This window comes from Diachasmimorpha longicaudata, chromosome 15 (genome assembly GCF_034640455.1).
Source record: "Diachasmimorpha longicaudata isolate KC_UGA_2023 chromosome 15, iyDiaLong2, whole genome shotgun sequence".
In the NCBI taxonomy this organism is placed as follows: Eukaryota; Metazoa; Arthropoda; class Insecta; order Hymenoptera; family Braconidae; genus Diachasmimorpha; species Diachasmimorpha longicaudata.
The window spans coordinates 5849243-5871887 of record NC_087239.1 but is presented as its reverse complement, the minus strand read 5'-3'; the positions used below and the strand labels follow the sequence as shown (position 1 = coordinate 5871887).

The 22645-nt window shown below is 40.3% G+C and overlaps 2 protein-coding genes across 2 annotated transcripts; one reads left to right on the top strand and one right to left on the bottom strand.

The window, feature by feature from the left end:
• The first annotated feature begins 6443 nt into the window (after positions 1–6443).
• On the top strand, positions 6444–14308 carry LOC135169861 (LIM/homeobox protein Awh-like). Its single transcript, XM_064135249.1, has 6 exons — positions 6444–6693; positions 10762–11036; positions 12605–12822; positions 12996–13244; positions 13330–13506; positions 13749–14308. Exons 1-6 carry the CDS (start codon positions 6688–6690, stop codon positions 13814–13816), a joined length of 993 nt encoding a protein of 330 aa, XP_063991319.1. The 5' UTR covers positions 6444–6687; the 3' UTR covers positions 13817–14308.
• Positions 14309–14487: 179 nt separating this feature from the next.
• On the bottom strand, positions 14488–20824 carry LOC135169863 (LIM/homeobox protein Awh-like). Its single transcript, XM_064135251.1, has 4 exons — positions 20234–20824; positions 19123–19409; positions 15856–16307; positions 14488–15458 (listed from the first exon to the last, which is right to left on the bottom strand). Exons 1-4 carry the CDS (start codon positions 20261–20263, stop codon positions 15256–15258), a joined length of 972 nt encoding a protein of 323 aa, XP_063991321.1. The 5' UTR covers positions 20264–20824; the 3' UTR covers positions 14488–15255.
• Between the last annotated feature and the right edge of the window lie 1821 nt (positions 20825–22645).

The window sequence follows — 22645 nt, the reverse complement described above, 5'->3', positions numbered from 1 at the left end:
CCTCAATGTTCATCCTTTCTCCAAAAATTATCGCACATCCCACCCCCCAATTTTAGTGATAATTATAATGCGATAAATTCAGAAAAAACAGGGCTTCAATTGTGATGCATTAAGTCCAGCTCCACCCGGATTACTTCCCCGGGGCAGATAATTCCCTGGCCTTTGTGTATGGGAACGACATTAGACCCAGCAAAGGACACACGTTCCGGGTATTATTGAGTTACTTCGGGAATATTCGGCAAATGCCCGAAGACCATAACACCCGACTCAACAACTGTAACACGAGCATTTGGCTCTCTTGTTTGTCCCTATTACTTATGTTTAATGAGGCTTCCCCGGAATTGGACAGAAGGCGTTGTTGACGGGGTGAAAATAGGGAAAAGACACATTTTTAATAACAATTCTAGTACGAGTACTGGAATAAATCACAATCCGTCGGTTGCAAAATAAAATAAATTTCCGCCACTTTTTTCCCAATTTTTCATCGATTTTATTGTACGAGACACGGTTGATGCTGAAATTATCGCATGCAAAACGGGGGATGCAACAAAAAATAGTAATATGCAAATTTTTATTTTCTACGGGGCAAAAGAGAATGCCGACTAGCACCATATGTCATCCCAGGTGTGAGAAATACGAGAAAAATGAAGTAACAAGTTTGTTTCTCCAAAGATGAATCTCGTGCGGATACTATATTGGGATCGTGGGGGTCGGCGAGGGGGTTAGGAGGAATGGGGGATGAAGGAGATAAAGGGGGAAGTGTCGCCGAAAATCGAGAAACCCACACGCGGCCGCTGGCGTGATGCAGTGGACAATATATTTTATGAAAATGACTTTAGAAATATATCTGGTTGTGGGCCGGATAGCAGTAGGGCCTTTTATATAACTCTCCGCGGGTCCGCATCGCTATTTATGTGTCGCCGCCTTTACCTAAGCGCATGATATATGAACTGCATCAACACGGACATTGTGGCGGTCCCGGTGACACGAGAATTTAATTTTTGAATAAAAATTTTTGATCTTCAAATCCAATAAACAGATGTTAACACGTGAAAATTTTTGTTTCTCATTTTGCAAAATCACAGGGAAAATTACCAATCGCCTATTAATTTAATTATTGTTATTGTTCATTATTGTTTTTGTGTTCCATGAGGGGGTGAAGCCCCTCGAAATTTAATTAATGCATTTTTTTTAATTATGAAATTAACAGTTTATGAACTAGACAGAAACTGAATTCTACGCAGCTCTCGCTAATTACCGTGATTTGACGAATGATAATTTGATATATTTTCGCTACGGTGTATTTTACCTTTCAAATTCCTTTGAAGGTGGTGCATATCGTGGAGTAGTTACGATATCTCGGGTTTTCGCCCGAGGGTGGTGTACCTAAGGAGCAAGTAAAAGCGAGGGGGAGGCATTTCAAGTCGTTGATTGGGTTTGCACTTAGTTCACCCGTGATTGCCGTTTGTGAGTCGCTCTCTCCTTCGGTGATTCTCACCCTCGCTCCCGCCGACGTTGGAGGCTCCTGGAGACGTTCGATATAGATAGGGTCATTTGGGAGATACCCGACATTATCGACTCCCTAATACATATATAGTGTGTCTCTTATACACTTTATATATGTATATATGTGGGGTGGCTTTTTTGGGGGTTGTATATGGAATTAAAAAATCCCCGAATTTTCTAAATTAAAAATCAGAACCAAAATTAATTAAATAATGTCATTATGGTTTACAGTGGAGGACAAGATCTTTGGCTGAAATCCTTTGAATTTTCCCGCTTTCAAAAGCTGTCTCTCCTTGAAAAATATTTTTTTCTTCTCGATTTGTGAAAATATGGAATTAGCAATCAACTATGTAAACGCGATCTTCCAAAGATGCGACATAAAAAAACTGCACTTTGAAGTCTTTCCGTCCTCTTTTTGCATCATAAAAACTGATCAACTTGAAATACACCGAGCGTTGGTTAATAATGAGGCAGGATAGCATCCGTTCCAACATCGTAAACGATATGTATCACAGACAGGACTGGGTTATAGTCCTGATGGTGGATTATTTTCATTCTTCATTCCACTCAATGTGCTTTCATAGTTGTGACGTGATCAACTCTTCAACACAACCGGTTATTACGCTGTACTTAATCCATGTTCATGGTATGAAAACCCACTAATGATAATTGGTCTCCTTGCTAATAATCATCGCTGGGTTATCGGAAATCTGCGGGCCTCTGATTGTGTCTCACCGCTATTATGTTTCCGCTATATTTCACGATGGAAAAAAATTTTACAGGGTATACCGTAATGGATGGGGTGAGCAATGTTTCAACCCCTGGATTTGTCACTCTGAGCGATCCGACGATTGGTCCGCGGGTATCGAGACGAAAAAATTGTTATTTCAACTTGTTCCTCATAATTTTAACTTTAGTAGAATTGAACACGTCCTCGACGATTGTATCGTTTACCTTTAGTTATGAATAATTTGTTTATAATTTAAATTATAATAAATATTCACTTGTTACGCAAATACCGCGAGTTTTTTAAAATTAAATCATCTGCATCTATTATGGAAAATATATAATATATGTTATATAATATATATATTATACATAACATATATGTTCTATATATATGTATATGTATCCACACATTTTTTTCGATGAAGTGAATTAATTTTTTCTGTATTTTTTTTTCTGTGCGAAAGATCTCCATTTTCAGATCTTAAAAAATAAATATAACAACTAACCCATTAAATATGAAGCGCCTTATTAATATTGTAATATCCCTTTAATACGCGTAAATCTAGGACTTGGACAAGGCCACCTCTTGGATGACAGTTTTATGAGAGAGGAGCCGGCTTAGTTGGATTTTACAACCCGGAGTCCATACGTCCTTTGCTGATCCCCTGAAAACAATAAAAAAATACATTCCTCAGATATTGTTGCTACGTCCCATAATAGAATCTATAAACAGACACTAGTGATGGTAAAAGGAGAAAATAATTTTTCAATGGAACGCGTAGAGATCCCCATCGCAGGGCTCACCTCTGATCATTCGAATTATTTATTCACAGTCGACTGTGAGTAATGGACCTCCACTTTGGTGCGAACGCGTTTACATATTCGTGTTATTGATCACTAAAATATTGAGGGAGTCGGTTGTGTCCATCACGGGTGTGGTTAATGGACCGGCGATTGGAATGCACCTTGCCAGGTGATCCACACGTAGTCGTTATCAATTTATCATGCGTTGGGAGGATGTGGAATTAAAAATTATCGAGTGAATGTGGCAATCGAGGGCTTCGTCGGGGGAATTTTGAAATTTGATTTATTTGGCGCGCGTTGCGATGCCATTTTACGTCTCCGTTGACATTTTTCAGATGTTAACAGACGAATGAGACGAAAATCTATCGAATTCTAAAGGTTAATTGAGATGTTGGAGGACCAATCGGGCGAAGGTCAGACGATTTTTCATTTTATTTCGGAATTTTTTAGGGGTTGAAAATAAAATCGATAAAATTCATTGATAATTCAATGGGCAGACAATAACAACAATTTTCGGTCTATCGAATCGCGGAAATCGCAGATAAATTGAGGTCACCTGACGTTGTAATATCTAACGGTCATCGCAAATTTCATCCCCTAATTTTATCGTCGTATCAAATATATATTCCACTGCATTGAGACGGTAAATGCACGTGTGTGATGCGGCTATCCATAACGGCAGGTGATGTACCTCAACAATAAAATCACCCGATAAATATCGAGTCCCAAAAAATATGATGACAGAATGAGATCTACTGGCGAGGAGTAACCCCATAAATACGAAAGATAAGAACAGTTTCCTCGACTAAATTCATCGTCGTATCAAAAAATACCTATTCATGCGTAATAATTTCAGTTCATGATCCTCGAAACACAGTTGAATGGTCACTGGGGTGCGGGAAGGAGAGGCTGGTACAATGGGGTGAGGGCTCGTGGCACCCCTGATCCCAGTAGCAGCGGGATGCTAATTGTGGTGGCAATGGTGAATCCAAAGAGTACTCATTTCAATTCACATCGTCTGAGCCTTGATTCAGAGGAAAATCGTTGGGGTTGTCTTTTTTAGGGGTAGCAGGGGTATCAGGGGAGGATAAGGATCCTCAAGGTGGTTGTCGTCCAACAGTCAGTGTAAAAAGTTGATTGATTGCATTGTGAGTGGACTAAAATATAATTAATGAGTTGTCATTGTTTAGAATTAAAAAAATATATATGATATATACATATTATATCATATAATATTATGCATATAGATACTATATACATAATATACATAATATTATATGATATATTATGTATATAATTAAATAAATGTAATATAGTATTGAGATATAGATCGGCAATGAAGAAGGAATTTTTGAAATTTCGAAAAATAAATAGGAAAAATCCTCAAATTATTAAACTCAAAGGTATTTTAATGTTTCTGTAATGCCCCCATAATGCATCATAAATCGTATATAATAAACATCGACAGCTATGGATGCATCCAATCTTCCACCGACCACCTCATGACAAATATCCATCGATTTATTTCACCTCCTTCGAAATATCATGAAGAATGAGTATTCCTTTTCTCTCGAAGATGAACTAAAAGTTGAAACAGGTATGTGAGCAGGCACGATGGGGAATCCAATCGGAATGAAAACGAATATTCTCGTATGTGTTTAACAAAGTGCCGGTTATATTGGACCGCCCCATACGGTGTTTTACAAGGCGATGCTTTACCAGGTGGTCAATCGGTAAGAGATGATATTTTTTTTTTTCACCTCTCTTTTGGCACAAAGGCTTGCGCACGCTCACTCCAAGATATCACACACAATATCCTCTTCCGTTTCTCGTGTAATGGCATCCAGCTGGGAATATTTTCTTGGTTTCTTATTTTTTTTCACGCGCCCTCCTACAGTGTTACTTCTTCATCTTCCGATGCGAGGGTTGATGGTGCCACATATATTAGCCTCTCTAATGCTGGTGAGGTTTCACGGTTGACTCTGTCGTGGTGAAGGATCAGGGCGAATTGTCATCATTTCGCGTTCCCTAATTTTTATTTGTTTACTCGTTATTAATTGAACAATTAAAGGAGAATGATTTTTACTGGTTTTCAGGGACGAGTGGACAAAGAGAGATTGCGAGGACTTTTTACACGAATAGAAACTTTCTTTCCCATGAGATGACACTGTCATGTACTCGTGAATCAGTCAACCTCATCAAGTGGTTGAATAAAATGGAGAAATGGGTTAATAATATGAAAAAAATAATAATAAAAGAGAGAAAACGTTAATTCTTCTGAATCAAGTCTCGGTGAAAATGAGAAATCGCGTGAAATCTAAATAAAAATTACTACTTTTAAAGGATAAAATTCTCGCCTTCAGGACACTATTTTATAAACTAAAAATAAAACGAATATTTCCTCCCACCAGAGATACAAAAAAAAGCCCCTTAAATCCGGCCCATTTTACACCGCATAACCTGTTATCACCAACTGTCACGCGACGCCCTTAACTCCACCGAACCTCAAAAATCCTCCAGGATCAACTCCGGAAAATTGCAAAAAAAAACCACGAAAAAATTATTACGCGCACCGAGCAGCTAGACCAAGGCCCCTCGGGCCCTTCAGTGTCACCCCCATCTATTCCCGAATCCCATTCGTCGCCTTTCCCCCCCTCGACTGAAATAAAACAACTCCCCGATTGAACGAGTAAGAGCTATGCAGACCCCGTCGTATCCTCGACGAAGGTGGACCCCAAAAAAGGACTCAGATTCTTATTTTCCCATAAATAATTTTAATGACGCACCGCGGCAGTTCATATATACGAGGTAGAAGCCGCGCGCGGCCCTAAGGCCCCGGGGGTATAGCTGTAGGCAGCCTTGTATTATTATTTATTACTATCGTACGCATATTCAGACTCACCGCATACACAATCACACAGACAGTGAATTTATCGTGAACACATGCAACCAAATGTTGAATGTATTTTCGTCCATTATCATCCAATATTAACGTATGTATTTTCCACCAGCCAATTGGATTAAATGTAACTCATGCAGAAACAATATTTCCCGGACATTTAATCCACCCGTTGTTTACCTTTTTACCCCGAGGGATATTCGATTTGTTGCGACTATCGATTGTGCCCTGCAGCTGTGCTTTCACCCCTGAATTCCTCGTTTTCCCGGCTTTACTTCTTTCATTTGTTTTTTTCCTCAATTCTGCGGATAAATCGCTGGGAGAAGGACGATGGGCGGAGACAGTAGTGCAGGGGCGTGTTGAGTCAGACCAATGGAACGGGTGAATGACGAAGAGGGGCTGCTGAGCCGGCCCACGGGGAACCGCGAGTGGAACGCCCAGACGATGATGACTACCAATGTGCGCCCATTCAACTTCAACCTCATCGTCATACCATTCGGCGGATTAATCTCCTTGGGCCCAGCACCGCGTCGCGAGCCATGGTTTATCGCCGGGCTCGCTCGCGTACATTAGAATTTGTTTTTTGATTAACGTGAATTTGATGCTGCGATGAGTTATGGTGAATCGGTGGACAGTGCAATGGATTGTTTGGGAATAAACTTGTGAGTGGTTCGAGTAATTTTGTGCTGTTGGTGGACAGCTGATAGTGAATGTGAAGATTTTTGAGTGAGTGATAAGGATAACGTGATATGAAGGTAAGGGATGGTTGGGGGTGGTGGGGAGAAAAGGGGGTTGCTTGGGGGGTTTTGGGAGGAAATGAGGAGTGGCCGACAGTGGGCCGAGATTCGGCCAGTGTTGGCCGATCCTCGGCCGACTGTCGGCGATGGCGAGACTCGTAGCAGGATGGGAGAGAATGAAAGATTGAGGAGTCTAGTTTTGCGGAAATCAATGGTCTGAGGACTGTGGCAGGAATGAAACGCCATAAATGTTTTTAAAAATCAATAAATAACAATTCCGAGAGTGTGGGGCTGTTTAATATTCTTATATGGGGTTGTGGTCGCTGAAATATTGTGTGATAGAGTCTCGTGTCATTTTGAAACACGCCAACTCTCGGATTTCATGCACAACGTGCAGCGGAGCATTGCACAATCGCACTCATTTAGACTAGTGATAAAAAATACTTAGTGCCGCCCACGCAGTATTTTCAGGAGCTCTCCTCAATGAACCTTCTGATCCCAAGTTATAGCCAGAGTGGAGAGTTCTGATTTTATGCTCTACTGCATCAACTCGTTAATTTTTTTCTTCATAACATTGCGATTTTCTCGGGCCCATGCGAATTCAACTTTTTTTTCTTTGCAGCGGATTCTTAGGAAATTGTTTGAAAATCATTTTTATTGCGAAGATCCTTTGGGATTTTACAAATTTAATACAAAAAAAAATAATTCCCACAAATGTTTGAATGATTGTTAAGGCTGGGGGCAGATAAAGTTCTTCCGAGTTCCCAAAATGCATCAAATAAATTATTGATATGATTATGGGCATCACCCTTCCCATAAAAAATCGCACCCTTCACTATTTCCCTCCCATTGTCCCGAAACCGTTGATCGAAGTCTCCGTGTTACAAATCTGTATTCTCACCGGGAGCTATTCTCAAAAAAAAAAACAGAAATATGGCGCCTGCCAAACTCGTTGACAATGGCTTAACATGAATACTTTGTGTGAAAATTCGTGAAAAGAAAAAAAAAGTGTCGAGAAGCCAACGAAAATCGGATAGCGGTCTAAATGGATTTCGAGTGGTCCAGGAGCCACTCAATTGGGGGTCCGAGCTATTGTTATCTGAACATTGAAGATATTTCTCCTTTTTTTTATTATATTGAATTTTTGGGATAAAGGCAGTGGGGAAAATTATACGATTTCTGAGGAAAATTCTTGACGGAGGCGTGTAGAACAGGCTCGTGCCTTTTTAACGCCAACAGATGCTCCTACACAGGACGACATTTTTTCCATGTCCTTTGGTCATTTTGTCAAGTCTTTCACCTCAAAATTATGACCATCATCATCGTGAGGATTCTTTTCAGAAATTGATTGTGTGGGTCGATATTGAGTACAAAGGCATTGAAATGGTACTCGGCTAAAAAAAAAACAGCGGATTTGTTGTTGTCATGGGACTGTTCCATTATTTATTCCATTAAAAAATTAATTTGGTGAAAACCGAATTTTCCGGAGATTTTATAAACAATGAGCTGACTTTGAATACCCAAAATTGATTTTTCACAATTAATTTCCCCCTATCATCCCCCTCTCTAATATAATCACCAAAATAAAGTCTAAATCAACACATTCAACATCAACAAGACTCTCTCCTTCTCCCCCCCCCCCCCAATATGAAAAATAAATTCAAAATCCATACCCGTACTTAAGGAATGATTATACAACAACATTCTCAGTTCAACAACATTCAATACTCATTTTAAATGGAGGCCCTCGAGGTGCCGAGGTGACTCTGCAACGTTTTGGACAGATGAGAGGGGACATTACAGACAGTGACACGGACACGGATCTTGGGTTTCCCCCATGGGACTTGTACTGGGCCCATAGAGAGTGGCCAACTGGACCCCCTGTTGATCTGGGGCTTTTGGCTTTGAAAGTCATACCTTATATCCCACTCAAAATTTCAAGAGGAAGGTACAAAGTCAATGGTTAGGATTTGAGAGGATACAGGAAAGGAAACCGAAACCACTTGAGAAATAAGAATGGGATCCTTTCTGAGTGGTATGAATTCATTTTGAATAGTGGATTTTAGTTTTTTCAATTCACTGAGAATACCTACGGTGTACTTTCACGGGGTCGAGGATGCGTGTCGAATGAGGGTAATAATATGCAGAAGTAGGGTGAAGGGGGTGAAAGACTTCATCTTCTCGTATTATCGGATTTGGTGGGAGAAAATGTAATCCTTTAATTTTTTTTGAGGATGAAAGGGATGTGGAGAGTACTGGATTACACAGGGATGGGATATGGAATGGCCGACAGTGGGCCGAGAGCCGGCCAATGTCGGCCTAACCTCGGCCCACCGTCGGCAAGGCGACGGTTCGAATCGGGGTAGGACAGGCTTTGGAATGATAATGTTAATAAAAATCATAGTTCAGTTTTATTTCGTGAAATCGGAAATTGGAATTGGGGAGAGGTAAAAAAATATTTAAAAATCGTCCTCGATAATGAATGGATCTCACTTCTTCAAGAACGATCGCACAATGTAGGATTATAACTTTGGTCTGGAATGGGAGAGTCGTTTGTAACCTGTTACGCGATTCACGGTCAGGCCACTTTTCACATCCAGACACATATTTCAAACTAATAGCCAAAACCTGCCTAATCCTGCAGTTTACGACGCAACTCCTCTGATCGGTATTATCGCTTGAGTAATACAGAATCTTTCACGGAGAGAAAAAAATATTATTGAAAAATTACGTACCTGTTCCGTAATATGCCGGTCAAAACAATATTCCAAATAGACCAAATGACAATCAACTAATTTTTAAGTCGAGTTTTGTTAAAAACATTAGGCTTGGAAAATTAATTTTTGGGATAAAACGAACCTTCACCCTCGGTTCACCCCCTGGAGATTTATAATAATTTTTACCGAAAATTTCTTTCCCTCTGCATTTTCATTCGTGCAATAAAAAATGCAAAAAACAATTCTATTAATTACAAATTAAATATCAGGACTATCAATATCTGTCAGACTTACCCCTCATTGATTCATTTGACCTTAAAATCCATTTAATTTCCAAATTTTCAATAATTTTTGTAGTTACAGCGCGTTCGGTCTCATTAAATTCAAAGGGTGGAGAAACCCCTGCCTTCACCTCAAGGGATGCTAGATCCCCGAAACACTTCTCACGTAGGTCCATTTAGGAGACACGCCCCAGTCATCGTCGACCGCGCAGGCGCATCATCATCATCATCCCCCTGGTGCGTTTAAAATGTCAGAGGGGTGTGAGGAGCCTCCTCCGGGGGCGCGAACATCGTCGAATAATGGAAGAGTGACAATTTTGTGTAACAAGACCGCTAACACTGCCCAAGGGGCCCCCTAATGCACACACTCACACACACACGCGCTAACCGGTACGTATGGCCCTGCAGAAGGGGCGAGAGGGGCCGGCGGGGCCCCTTGTGTTGAATAAAGAATTAGAAGGATGTTTCGTGATTGAAACGATTTGAAAATAAAGGACTCCGGGGGTATGTAACAGCTTTAGCTTGACTTACCAACCACTGGTGGGGGATGAATGACAAGAATTGTGGCTGTATCGGTGGCTTTCCGCACAGCGGGATCTCTTTTCGCTTGACCAGCTGCGCACGACTTTATATATCGAGCCCATTCGATTTGTCACACAATCTGTAAAGTTGTAGATCGACTGAAGGGCCTCGACTCGATGAGATTTTACGTGTTTTTTCATTTTTAAATTATGGGGAGAACCGTTGCCTCCAGGGATGCGCTAGGGGGTGTGGTAATTGATCGAGACTTGCGGATCGATCATCGAGTGAATGAGAGAATTACAAAAAACGAATGCAGCGGTGGCTGTCAAAGGGTTCACCAATTTTCAGGTCGAGAGGTCTCACTTCGCGACAGTTGAACTTAAATATTATTGACAACTGCGGTATTTTTTTATTTAACTGACCGAAGGGTGCAGTTTTTTCTCTCGCGGGGGTAGTTGTGACACCCCTCACTCCTCGATTTTTTTTTACATTAATTTTTGGTAAAATCCCGACCCACCCTTTTCCCTTGAATCTATTGTATGCATTGGAATTATTCAATTCTCCAGACAGAGGCCGAGGACTTGGCGCCTGAGGGCGTATGTGAGGGTAATGGTGTGGCTAAAGCAACAACAACAACGACAATCGGCCAGGACGTGTCACCGGGTGTAATGGAGTGCGGTGGTTGTGGTGAACGGGTACGCGAAAGAACAGTCCTCTGCGTTGGCGGTAGAACATGGCACTCGAGGTGTCTGAGATGCTGTGCATGTGCACGGCCTCTGCACGATCAGCACTCGTGCTTCCTCAGGGGGATGAGACTTTATTGCCGGCACGACTATGCTCTGTGAGTTGTCATGATTTTTTTTAATCGTATGTTAATGAGATAATAAAAAAGATTGAAATAAGTCAAGACGAGGGGAATTCTCATTAGAAGAAATTCCAAATTCTTCATTACGTTGGGGCCTTTTTTGCCCGACAGGGCCCCGTCATTTATATTTCAAAATTCAAATCCCTTCGTGTGGGTGTCGCGTCAAACTCGGGAACATTCGCCCACACGAGTGATATCCAGCGAGACAATGACATCTGGGCTCGCTCGAGCAAATAATCAATTTAATAACAAAATATAATAAACAAATTATGCCTCAACGACGAAGCGACGATACCCTACCCACTCCTATGAGTTTGCCGACATTCGGCCGAGGTTTGGCCGACAGTGGTCTTGTCGTCGGCCGAGTGTCGGCCCACTGTCGGCCATTCCTCATCTCGTCGCCGGGAAGCTGAATGTTTATCCGAGTGAAATTGGGAAAAATAAAATTCAACGGAGGATAAAACGAAAGGGAGATCCAGGCGAGTGGTATAATAAACGCGGTAGGTTTTATACCGAGTGACAGAAGTCCTCGGCTTCGTTGCAATCGGGGATGCACTTTCCGTGTTCATGAATATGATAATGGGCTAATGGCCGCTAGTTCGTTGTTTAATTACCAAGCCCACCAGCGGCTCAACCTATCGTTTACCTCTCTTTTTCCTCTGGGTATATTCTAAATGAGACAAAAAATAAAATAAAGTATTGGCGAGAGACAGGCGCTCTACGGTAGTGCATAAAACTCGTCGAACCATTCATCTGTGGAGGAGATGCAACATATTGGGATGTGTGTGTGCTATGCCATGTTACCCCGGGACTTCTACAAGCCCGACCGGGCTACTGTTGACAACATCCTCGTTTTTTATTTTTCGATCCTCCATTCAATCGTGTGTTCTTGAAAATTTTTGGAAATTTTATAAGAACGGTTTGAGGGCAGGTTGGAGTGGGCCGCGTGATCACAAATCGCTGGGGTAAATAAATTGTTGAAATTATTGTTTTATTAGGAGCAAATATTATTGCCACACGAAATAATTTTAAATAATTAATCAACATTACACATGTCATCCCACGTGTTGAATAATTATTTTGACTGCAATGTGTCATGGCAGTTCCAGATCACGTATCGATTTTCAAATAATTTTTATTATCAAAACTGGGCCTCAAATCGGCAATGAAAATCGATGAGTCTAGACGTCGACTAATTTTCTTGAAGGAAAAATTAATTGAGGAATGCGATTAGCGTTGCAATATCAATGAATATTTGAAAATATGCCCTTTAATGTATTCAATGAAGAGTGATAATTAGCAATGGCTCCTCAGCTATCACCGGTTAATCCCAGTGCGATCAACATGTATCGAAGATTGACTAATCAAATATGTATCAGTGCGATGGTTCAAACCACCCAGTCAGCGATTTATCTCCCACGGTTAATTACGTACTGCCTTTGAATATATTAATCTCAAATTTAAGACCATTTACGTCGGTGTATCCGGCGATATTTATCAACAATTCCCCAACTTTACTGTCATTTTTTTTCTCGATTGTTTAGGGCATTTGGCGCTAAATGCGCTAAATGCGGGAGGAGTGTGAGCGCTGGTGATTGGGTCAGAAGAGCGAGAGAGAGGGTTTATCACTTGGCATGTTTTGCTTGCGACGCGTGTTCACGTCAACTCTCGACTGGTGAACAATTCGCTCTGCTCGATGCACGATTACTATGCAAGGCCCACTATCTCGATGTCGTTGAGGGCAACAACACCTCGTCTGATGGTGAGATCTCTCACGCTTTGATGGGCTATTAATTGAATTGTGTTTATTGACGAGGAGAAAAAATTTTTTTCTGTGAAAATTTTTTACTCCGGACAAAATTTCCCAGGGAAAACATTTTTGACAAAAATAAAAAATGTTCTCCCAGTGGTATTTAGCGTATGTATTTCACGCAGAAGGTGGCGACTCGGAGAGCGGTCACAAGGGTGGCAATAAAGCGAAGAGGGTGAGAACGACATTCACTGAGGAACAGTTGTCCGTTCTTCAGGCGAATTTTCAATTGGACAGCAATCCCGATGGTCAGGATTTAGAGAGGATAGCGCATGTTACGGGGCTGAGTAAAAGGGTTACTCAGGTTTGGTTTCAAAATTCCAGAGCGAGACAGAAAAAACATTTGCATACGGGGAAGATGAAGGGCCAACATAGTAAGAATAATTTTTTTTGTTGAATATATACGAAAAACGATCAGGAAAAAAATGTGCCAATGTATTTATTTTCTTGTTAATTTAGCCCATCAGTCGCCACCGAATTCCACAGCATCACCTGGTGATTTTGGACGGCACATAAATCTGCATTTGACATATTCCTTTCAGCACCAACAACACCACCAGCAGAATCAGGGACATCAGACCCAATTAAGCCCGGCGGCATGCAAAAGCCCAACTCCCTCTATCTACCACAATCATGGTAAACTCAACTTCTTAATTATTGAATACTCTTAGAAAAACTCTTTATTTATTCCCTACGACCTGAAGACGACGGTAGTTCCAACAATACGAAGACCACCCCAAGACACAACCCCTAAGACACCCCCAATTTTAATTTCTTTTCGAGACCGAGACGAGACTCCACAAAAAATTATTTTGCCTCCACCCAATTCATCCCCATCTCACCTTCAATCGAATGACAAAAAATCCATAACATTTCAGGTTCAGAACAGTCCATGGACGAACTATCTCAGGACTCCATGATGCTCACGATGCCAAACGAAGTGTGAACCCTTCATCAACCCTCTTTTGTAAATATACTCTCAGTATTTCCTCTAAATTAAAGTTTCGTCGCTGACGAGGGGCTTTGGTGTGTAATTAAGGATCTCCCAAATGAATCCGGACAGACTCCCAAGTGATATTCGCCGAAAGCTCAGAGACTCTGAGAAAGTCCCGGACTAAGATCCGTTTTTACGGTGAAACCTGAGCAATATCCGATTAAAAAAAAAAACATTTCTAACTGATTCATCAAATTATGCTTGCGCTTAGTTCTCTCTGTAATCAAGATACGTGTACGTAGATAAATTAAAAATTTGGCGAGCACAAAAAATCCGGGCCAGTGTGAGCCGGAAGTTGTCACTATTTTTGTTTAACTTTCAATGTTCTTAACGTCGGGCCACCAGTGAAATCCAGGTGAGAGTTATTACTCTAGATAACACTGTCATGTAAATATTGTAAACTAATTAGTTATTGAAATATACACTGCACTTACCTTGTGTCTAAAGTTGAAAAATGGCGCCTCGAATCCTCAATTATTTATCACATTCATTGCGCTACAATAAATATAAGATATAATAATATTTACAAACCTCATCTCATATGAAATATAATAATAATTATATGGTATAATGACGTAAAGGTAAGTATCATTGGTTTAGATAATAGAGAGTCTATATCCTTAGTTATCGATTTTATTCAGTAGGTAATTTGTACAAAAATAACGTAAAGGTGAATATTAACAATTGCTGTAATAACATTTATTCACAACAGTACGATTTTGTTTTTCGTAACTGTAAATATTGTGGTGACAAGTGATATCGAAGGACGAGAAAATATTGACAAATACAAGCGTTCGTCTTCTGTCAATTTAATTGATACTACGATACGTTTTTCGCAATTACGATAGTATTTACATAATTTATCACGATATCTCGAAGACTGGGTAAATTAAATTCTACGCGTTCGTACAAAACCGGTTTGAAACGCATATTTAGACGAAAAACTCTTGTGCAGATTAATCCCGCATTATTCATTATTTTTCCGACAATTTGCACACAAATAACACAATGAGTGAGTGCATTTATTTATAACAATATAACTTTTTAATTATGTAATGAATATCGATGCGGGTCGACCACCGAATGAGAGAATTCGTTTCTCTGGCAGGTTAATCGATATTACAATAAACTTTTCTTGTTTTATATCGACGTCGGTGACGAGATATTGACGACTGGGAATTTAATTCACTAGATATTTATACTGAACCGGCTTGGAAAGCGATATATTTACACGAAAAACCCCTGAAGAATTAGATTAGTTTCTCGGGGTGATGTTTTGTTAGTCACGAGAAACTATACCTGCGAAAGAATGAATTTTTGAAAGGCCTGAGGAGAAATCCTTGAGAAATGTACAATAATATCACTGGAGTTTTCCCCATGAGGCCCATAAATTATCCCCCTTGGTGACAGAACTGGGGCTGCTGGAGGTGGGTCGGTGTCGTAGGGGCTATCGGAGTTAGAGGTGTCAATGGCGTCATGGGACTCCCTGGGCTCTCGCTGCCAGCACTACCACCTTGGTAACTACCGAAGTAACTGTTCACCAGGTTACCGGGGTATAGGTCGCCCGGGTGGTGGTGGAGGGGGGAGTGGTGGACTAAAAGGGGAAATCATTTTTTTATAAATATTATTATTATAATTATGGGAGGGATGGACTTTCCTTTTCTTCGGTTTTACGATTTTTTTTAATATTGAGAGGGTTTGGATTTTTTATGGGGGTTTTTTTTGTATGTGGGGATGATTTTGCATGTGTTTTGCATATATCTAGGAACTCCTGGTGTCCCCTGAATTTTCTAGGAAAGTCACAATTTTTTTTTCTATAAATTTCTTGAATTCTCTGGAATTTTTCAAAAATTGTTCTGTCATTCATTGGATTTTTTAAAATTCCATTTTCCATTTATTATAAACAAGTTTCTTCAATTTACTTGAATATTCTAAATCGTTTCACCCCTGAGAAGAAAAGGGAAGCAACTCCGAAAGTTGTTCAAACTCACCAGATTTGATTTTTCCACTGTGTTTTTTCTGTCTCGCTCTCGAGTTCTGGAACCAAACTTGTGTGACTCTCTTGCTCAACCCCGTGACATGGGCTATCCTCTCCAAATCCTGCCCATCAGGATTGCTATCCAATTGAAAATTAGCCTGCAATACCGAGAGCTGCTCCTCCGTGAACGTCGTCCTGACTCTTTTCGTTTTGCTGCTCTTACCCCCGTTCTCGGAGTCGCAGTCCTCGGACGACGAGGTGTTGTTCCCCTCCACCACATCCAGGTAATGAATTTTACATAATAATCTTGACTCTAGAAGAGCGAATTGTTCACCCGTTGACAGCTGACGAGAGCAGGAATCGCAGGCGAAACAGGCCAAGTGGTAAACACGATCTTTCGCGCGTCTCACCCAGTCTCCGGTTCCAATACTTCGTTCGCACTTCGAACATTTTGCCCCAAAGGTTCTGCAACAGTTTGTTTAACAATATCGGTTGTAATAATGATCTCTCGACGGAGGAATAATTTTTTAAATTCTTTGTTTATTCATTTTTTAATTTTTAACAAGAGAAGTTTGTGGAAAAAAAATGGAAAGAAATTTTTTATTAAAAAAAATTCCCCGATAATTACAAATAATCAGATTGTGGACCAGATAACGAAAACTTATTCCACCGAAACTATCGAATTCCCCGAAAAAAAGTATATAATGAACGAGGGTGAGTACACAACCGAACAATCAAATTTATGTATTCGATTAATTTCGTCCAATCGATTATTCCCATACAGTGATTTAATACAAATGCCATCGATACCCACCCCGAAATATTTATACTCAAAAAGGAATTATGAGGCCCTAACGATAAGGTTATTTCGCCAAGACCGTTAATTTTCGTGTCCAAGTTGAATTGGCCCGGGAACCAATAAGGTATAACAACATTTTGAGAGAAGGTATCGACCTAGCCACTGGCAAACTGCCTCATTAACATACTACTCCATGTCTCATTCCAATCGGGAACATAAACATTGCTGGCAAAGGATTCTCGCTCCAGGATTGTTATCGAACCTCCGGAAGCAGATCAGATAAGTTGTACAACTTAGTCATGTGGGGCTACAATAACTATCGACTTTATTATCTCGCTGATATTTTCTCGAGCGCACACGCGTATCGCATTTAATTTGACGTTTCGCATTGTATGGAAAAATATGGTAAGTCGAAGGAAAAAAAAAAGGGCCGCGATGTCTCGCGACTGCAGAGTCATCGGGGCCTTAACTTTCGACTATCGATTATGTTAATCAATGTCAGATTGGAGCGACACGCCTAGGAGTCCGTTGGGTCCCCTGTATTGTTCGTGTTTTGATCCATTGATTTTTTTTTTCTAATCGGCTTGAAAAATTCGGGGCCTGACGGAGTGCACAGGAGAGAAATTTTTGATAAATATTATCCTACCGGTCTATAAAATTGTTTCATGACTCAGCATCACCCCGTGTCCATCTTGAAAAATGAATAAAAATGTGTGACTGATAAATAATATTTATTTGAACTGTGAGACGTTTTGGTCTAACGTCCGAAGAAAAATTTCAATTGCCAGGAAATTCAAGAAAAATTGCAACAAAAATCGCAGGTGAATTTGTTCAATTGAAGGGACAATTACGTCACGATGTTCACAGGGTTATTTTAAAAAAAATTTCTCTCGACGTGATATTCGCTCACAAATGAATGCCGCCACCCCTCGCGAACCTCTTAAAGTCACCGTAAAAAGCACATATGCATATGTATGCTCACCCGGAGGATGCAACATCACGAGGATACCTCCACCGTGACTGTGTACGTGTAAAGCCTCCAGCACCGCCGCGAGAATATCTATAAATCTTCGAGGGCTGGTACAGACGAGCTACCAACCCGCCCCGCCCTAATTTATTCATTTGTTCTCCCGTGGGGTTGGTCCTATAAGTCACTCGTGGATTAAGTCCATCGTCTTTTTTTCAAAATTACATCAACCCGCGGTTTCTAAAAATTGTTTTGTCACCGATAGCGCGTCATTCCGCCTCGTCACTGGCCCCCACGAAATTCCAATTATTTCTCCACTTATTAATTCATAAAAAATATCAAAAAATCCAAACAAACTCACGACAATTTGAAACCAAATTTTCATATCAGATGTCACCAAAATAAAAACCCCGTCATAATTTCAAAAAAAAAAATCACTGACATCAGAATGTTTTCGTAATATCGCGGCCGACCGACTGCGGAAAATATTTTCCATTGGGCCCAATAAAAAGAAATGATGAAAGAGTGTGAAGTGACGTGTGTGAACGAGAGAAAGAGTGATATTTATTAATTTAAGAGGCGGCCTCTCACGCTTGAAAGCGATTCCTCTCTCTCAGGGCCTTATGTCCGCCGAAGGACTCGACGGCGAGGAGATCACAGCTGAGTCCCCGTGCGGGCCCTTACGAAGCGAATTCCACCTTCTCCACTGACACTGTTGTATGTATCGGTTGTATGCCCCTTTGGGCCTCATCCCCCGCCCCCTCGGGTGACTCGGCACACTCATGTGAAACGAGGACAGAGGAAGAAGTCTTCGGTGAGGTCCGTGGATCTCAAAAAACCGTTCACATTGTATTGACAGAGGGCACACGCATATGTGTGTCTTATTCATGTTTGATTTGAACTTTTCCGTGAAGACTTTTCAACGTCATTCAATATTCTTTGAGTCCACATGTTTTGATTGGACCGATAGCCGGTGAGTCTCATTGCATATTGGGTTGACGGGCCGCGGGGGGAAGTGGTAGAACGAGTGTAATTGATTATTCGTGTGTAGGGGGTGGGGAGAGGGGGGTGAGGGCTTGTGAAAATATTCTCATGTGTCTGGAAAGACATTTCATCGGTCGGGAGAAGGAGAATGTTTATCGGTTTCGATGGTATTTCATCGCGATCAATGATTCGTTTGGGCGCTTTTCAAGGGAGAGAAAGTGAAAACAATTTATTTATTGAGGGGAGAATTATACAATCGTTGGTGCTGAGTAGGTGCGGAGGTGAGAATTATCACTGGAATCGCTGGGAATTTTTATTGGCGGAGATTTGAGTGGGGGAATTTTTTTTGTGATCGATCGTGTGGAAAAATATGGAAATGTGGATTTGGAAAATTTTTTAAATATTGTTGGGGGGTTTCTGAGGGATTCCAGGAAGAATGGGGGGTGAAGGGGTGATTTGAAACTCGGGATGAGTGATTATTTGTAATGAGGAGCAATTTTTATCCCTAAGTAGGAGAAGAGCGTACTTACAGCGCATAGTCTGCCTTGCAGTAGACTCTCATCTCCTTGAGAAAGCAGGATTGCTGATCATCCAGGGGTCTAGCACACGTGAAGCATTTTAGACACCGCGAATGCCAACTGTTACTGCCAACACAGAGGACAGTTCGCTCCCTTATGCTCTCCCCGCAGCCGCTGCAGTCCATTTCAACCCTTTCATTGCTGTTTATCCCGGCTTCCTCCAACGTCTTGGGACCGCTGGAGTTGTTGGTCTGACAGGCAAGGAGATTTGGTACGTCAAGACAACTCTGTATTTCAGTCTGGAATTGACAACATAAATAATCCGTTAAGTGCCAATGGTTTGCACTGACAACAACAATTGGACAAGTTTGGGGAAATTATTTTTGAGTCACTCAAACGCTTTGGAATAGTCCTGGGAAGACTCTCACGGATTTCTGGAAAATATTTTAATTTTCCTACGGGAGTAAATGTATGTCAATATGTCCTAATTAATATTCATGTGAAATAATTTTTTTTACAGTCGATAAATAATTTTTTTCAATGTTGAAATCCCTTCCAATATTATTGAAATCATAATAAATTGTGGTTCGATTTTTTTTCCCGATTTATCGACATTTTTTATGGATATTATGTCGGCCAAGGGGGGGTGGGAGAATTTGTTGATTAAACAACCCTTTCCACAAACATTTTTCATCAGAAAAAATTTTTCAGTCTCCCCAACTGGGAAAAGTTATAAATATTTATCTCAGTGATCCCAGAAATTCATAGTTCACTCGCATTCAATCAATTCCAGTCCAGAAAATCAAAATTATAAATAAACCATTGTGCTCATCTTTAATCAACTAATGTTTATGTTGAATAATTAAAGAAAAAGGTCATCACGTGTCGGTGGAGGGGAAAAACTCCCCTGGATTATCAGAAACCCAAAAAAAGAAGTTCTCAGATTGTCTTTCACTTCATTTCCTCATTTTAATTGTTAATAATTTTAATTATTCACCTACGCCAAATGAAAAATAATTTTTTAATTAACGAGGATTAATATCGATGTAAGTTCCTCAAAAAATTATCTCAGTCATGCGAGTAAATGATTTCCGACGGTGATTGCAATTAAATTCAGACTCACCTTCATTTTTATTTCCAAGCTCTTGATCATTCAAATCAATCGTCAATATAATTAATAAATTAATCCCCTCCTCCTTCGGCGTCTCCTCCTCACTGTCAACTATTATCCCAAGTTACTCCATTACTATTTATGTCCCCTTGTCGCACTATTTACCGGTACTTTCCCCCTGATAATCGCACTCAGCGCAGCTCCAGTAATATTTTATTACCTCGACTGTAATATTTCCCGAATTTAATTTTCCCTCAACATTATGTTTCACTCCATGTTATGGCCCTTCATGACCTAATTAACACCGGTAATTATTATCGATTCACAATTGCACATGACAAAACCTCGAGAGACCTGCGATCCAGCTCGTGGCCAGGGACAGACTGACAACCTGAATTGGGCCCCTACCACTGGATCTTTTGCTGTACAGACTGTTCATCCAATCCCATACCCCCCCATACCAGTGTTTCCCTGTGTCTGTGAGACCCGTTGAACCTGGAATTTGGGTTTTTAGGGGAGGGCTACGGTAGTGTTGGTTTGGGGGTGGCATCGAGGGGCGCGTTATTGCGGTGGAAAAAGTAAGGGGCGATTGTGAGGCCCCGCCCATCATCACGCCCCCCAATATTTTCTGTTGTACTCGGGTGCGGCGTCTGCATGCGACGAAAAATCACCCCCACTTTCTACCCTTAATTCTGATTAATATTCATTTGTTGAATTTTCTTTTTACGGAATCGTCGGAGTGAATTCAGAAAACAGAATATATCCGACGATTATGTGCACATGTTCCTCAAAAATATATATCAGTTGTTTATATTATATAGATATATATATATGCATATATGTGGAGTACATAATTTTGCCTGATTCGCATATGTATAAAAAAATAAATCTCATATTTCCCTGGAGTGTCATTTTGTGGGTGAAATATACGCGAAAAATATTAATTTAAATTAATATTCATATTAATTAATGTTAATTTAATTAGACGTAAAGATCGATCTGTCTAAAGAGTTCAATATTCAAGCTTTAATTAAAAAATATCTGAAGACAGAGAAGAGAATTATTTATCAATTATTTGTACTGCGAAAAATGTCTGATTAAAGCAAGAATTTTCCACTTTCGAACGACAGGAAGGGAATTTTCAGACTGAAAATATGTTTATACCTCGTCCCAAATTAATTCTGATTACTTTGCATATATGCATATATAGTCTGAGAAATATGCCGACAGAATAAAAAAATAGAGAACGAAATAAAAATCTACATGGGATTGATGGTGAGAAAGTGAAATTGAAAGAGACCTGACAATGGAGTGGTTTAAAGGTTTTCATTCAAAGGAATGATTTATTATCACATCGCGGATGGATCTAGGTATATAGATATATTTTTTTAGTTTCGAAGGTATTTTGAATATCACATTCTTTCAACGCGTTGAATTATCAGGGGAAAATTTATATCTTTCAGGAGGTCAATATTTATGAGTTGAATTTATAATTTAGTCGACATTTTTCTGAGGTTTTATCATGAAAAATTAATGGAGTTTTGACGACTTACTACTTAGACGTAGATTCTAATCCCCTGAACTTTGCAGAAACTACAGTCAAGGGGATGTGGAGGGGGTGGAAATGAAAAATCACAAAAAATTCAAAACGAGTCTCCAGTCTAATTCTACTGTCAACAATTGTTATCAACTGCACTGTTGGTCATTCCTCATCTCCTGCCGAAGTCCTTAATACCAAATTAACATTAACATCCCAGAATTTGTCAATCATCAAACACCAGAGTTGAATAAATTTCTTTTGAATTTAATTTTTTAATTTTCCTCTCGGGGAGATTTTTATTTTTTCCATCGCTGATGGAGAGGAAAATTCCCCCTAGTAAACAAACATAAACACAGAAATAGTCTATTATCACGCGAGTCGATGACCGTATAATGCCATTGTATTGGGGCTGGTCCCCATTTATTAAAGAATAGCCCTCCAACAATAGCCGGGGAATTTTCATCACAAAAAATAGCGAAGGTCAGAAATGAAATATTCCCAACGACTCTGTTCCACCCAGTTATGATGTTTTTGGGGCTTCCACGAGTGCACACATATATCGATACGACGCGGTGTTGGGAAGGCACCTGTTTGTATACTCGAGTGGCTTTGCCGACACATAAATCATCAGAGGAATGGACTAACCGCCTTTTATCACCGCGGCCTCCTCCTCTACATATATAAACTCTCAAGGGCTTCAGTGAGCATTCAACCGCTGCAGGTTTATTTGATGAAAAAAAAAATATTTTTTAAAAACGAGTGAGACACGAGAGAGAACGAGAGGTTCTCTCGACTCGGAAAAACGTTCGATTCCCATACGATTCATGCGACCATCGATTCATCCCCTAATTGTGTGGAGTTGATATATAAATAATTTTTATTTT

Coding starts and splice junctions, on each gene's coding strand:
- LOC135169861 (XM_064135249.1), top strand. Junction 11,037..12,604: donor TGCCGGCACGACTATGCTCT/GTGAGTTGTCAT, acceptor TCGATTGTTTAG/GGCATTTGGCGCTAAATGCG. Junction 13,245..13,329: donor GAAGATGAAGGGCCAACATA/GTAAGAATAATT, acceptor TTGTTAATTTAG/CCCATCAGTCGCCACCGAAT.
- LOC135169863 (XM_064135251.1), bottom strand. CDS start 20,263: ATGATCAAGAGCTTGGAAATAAAAATGAAG. Junction 19,410..20,233: donor GCTTGGAAATAAAAATGAAG/GTGAGTCTGAAT, acceptor TGTCAATTCCAG/ACTGAAATACAGAGTTGTCT. Junction 16,308..19,122: donor TGCAAGGCAGACTATGCGCT/GTAAGTACGCTC, acceptor AAACTGTTGCAG/AACCTTTGGGGCAAAATGTT.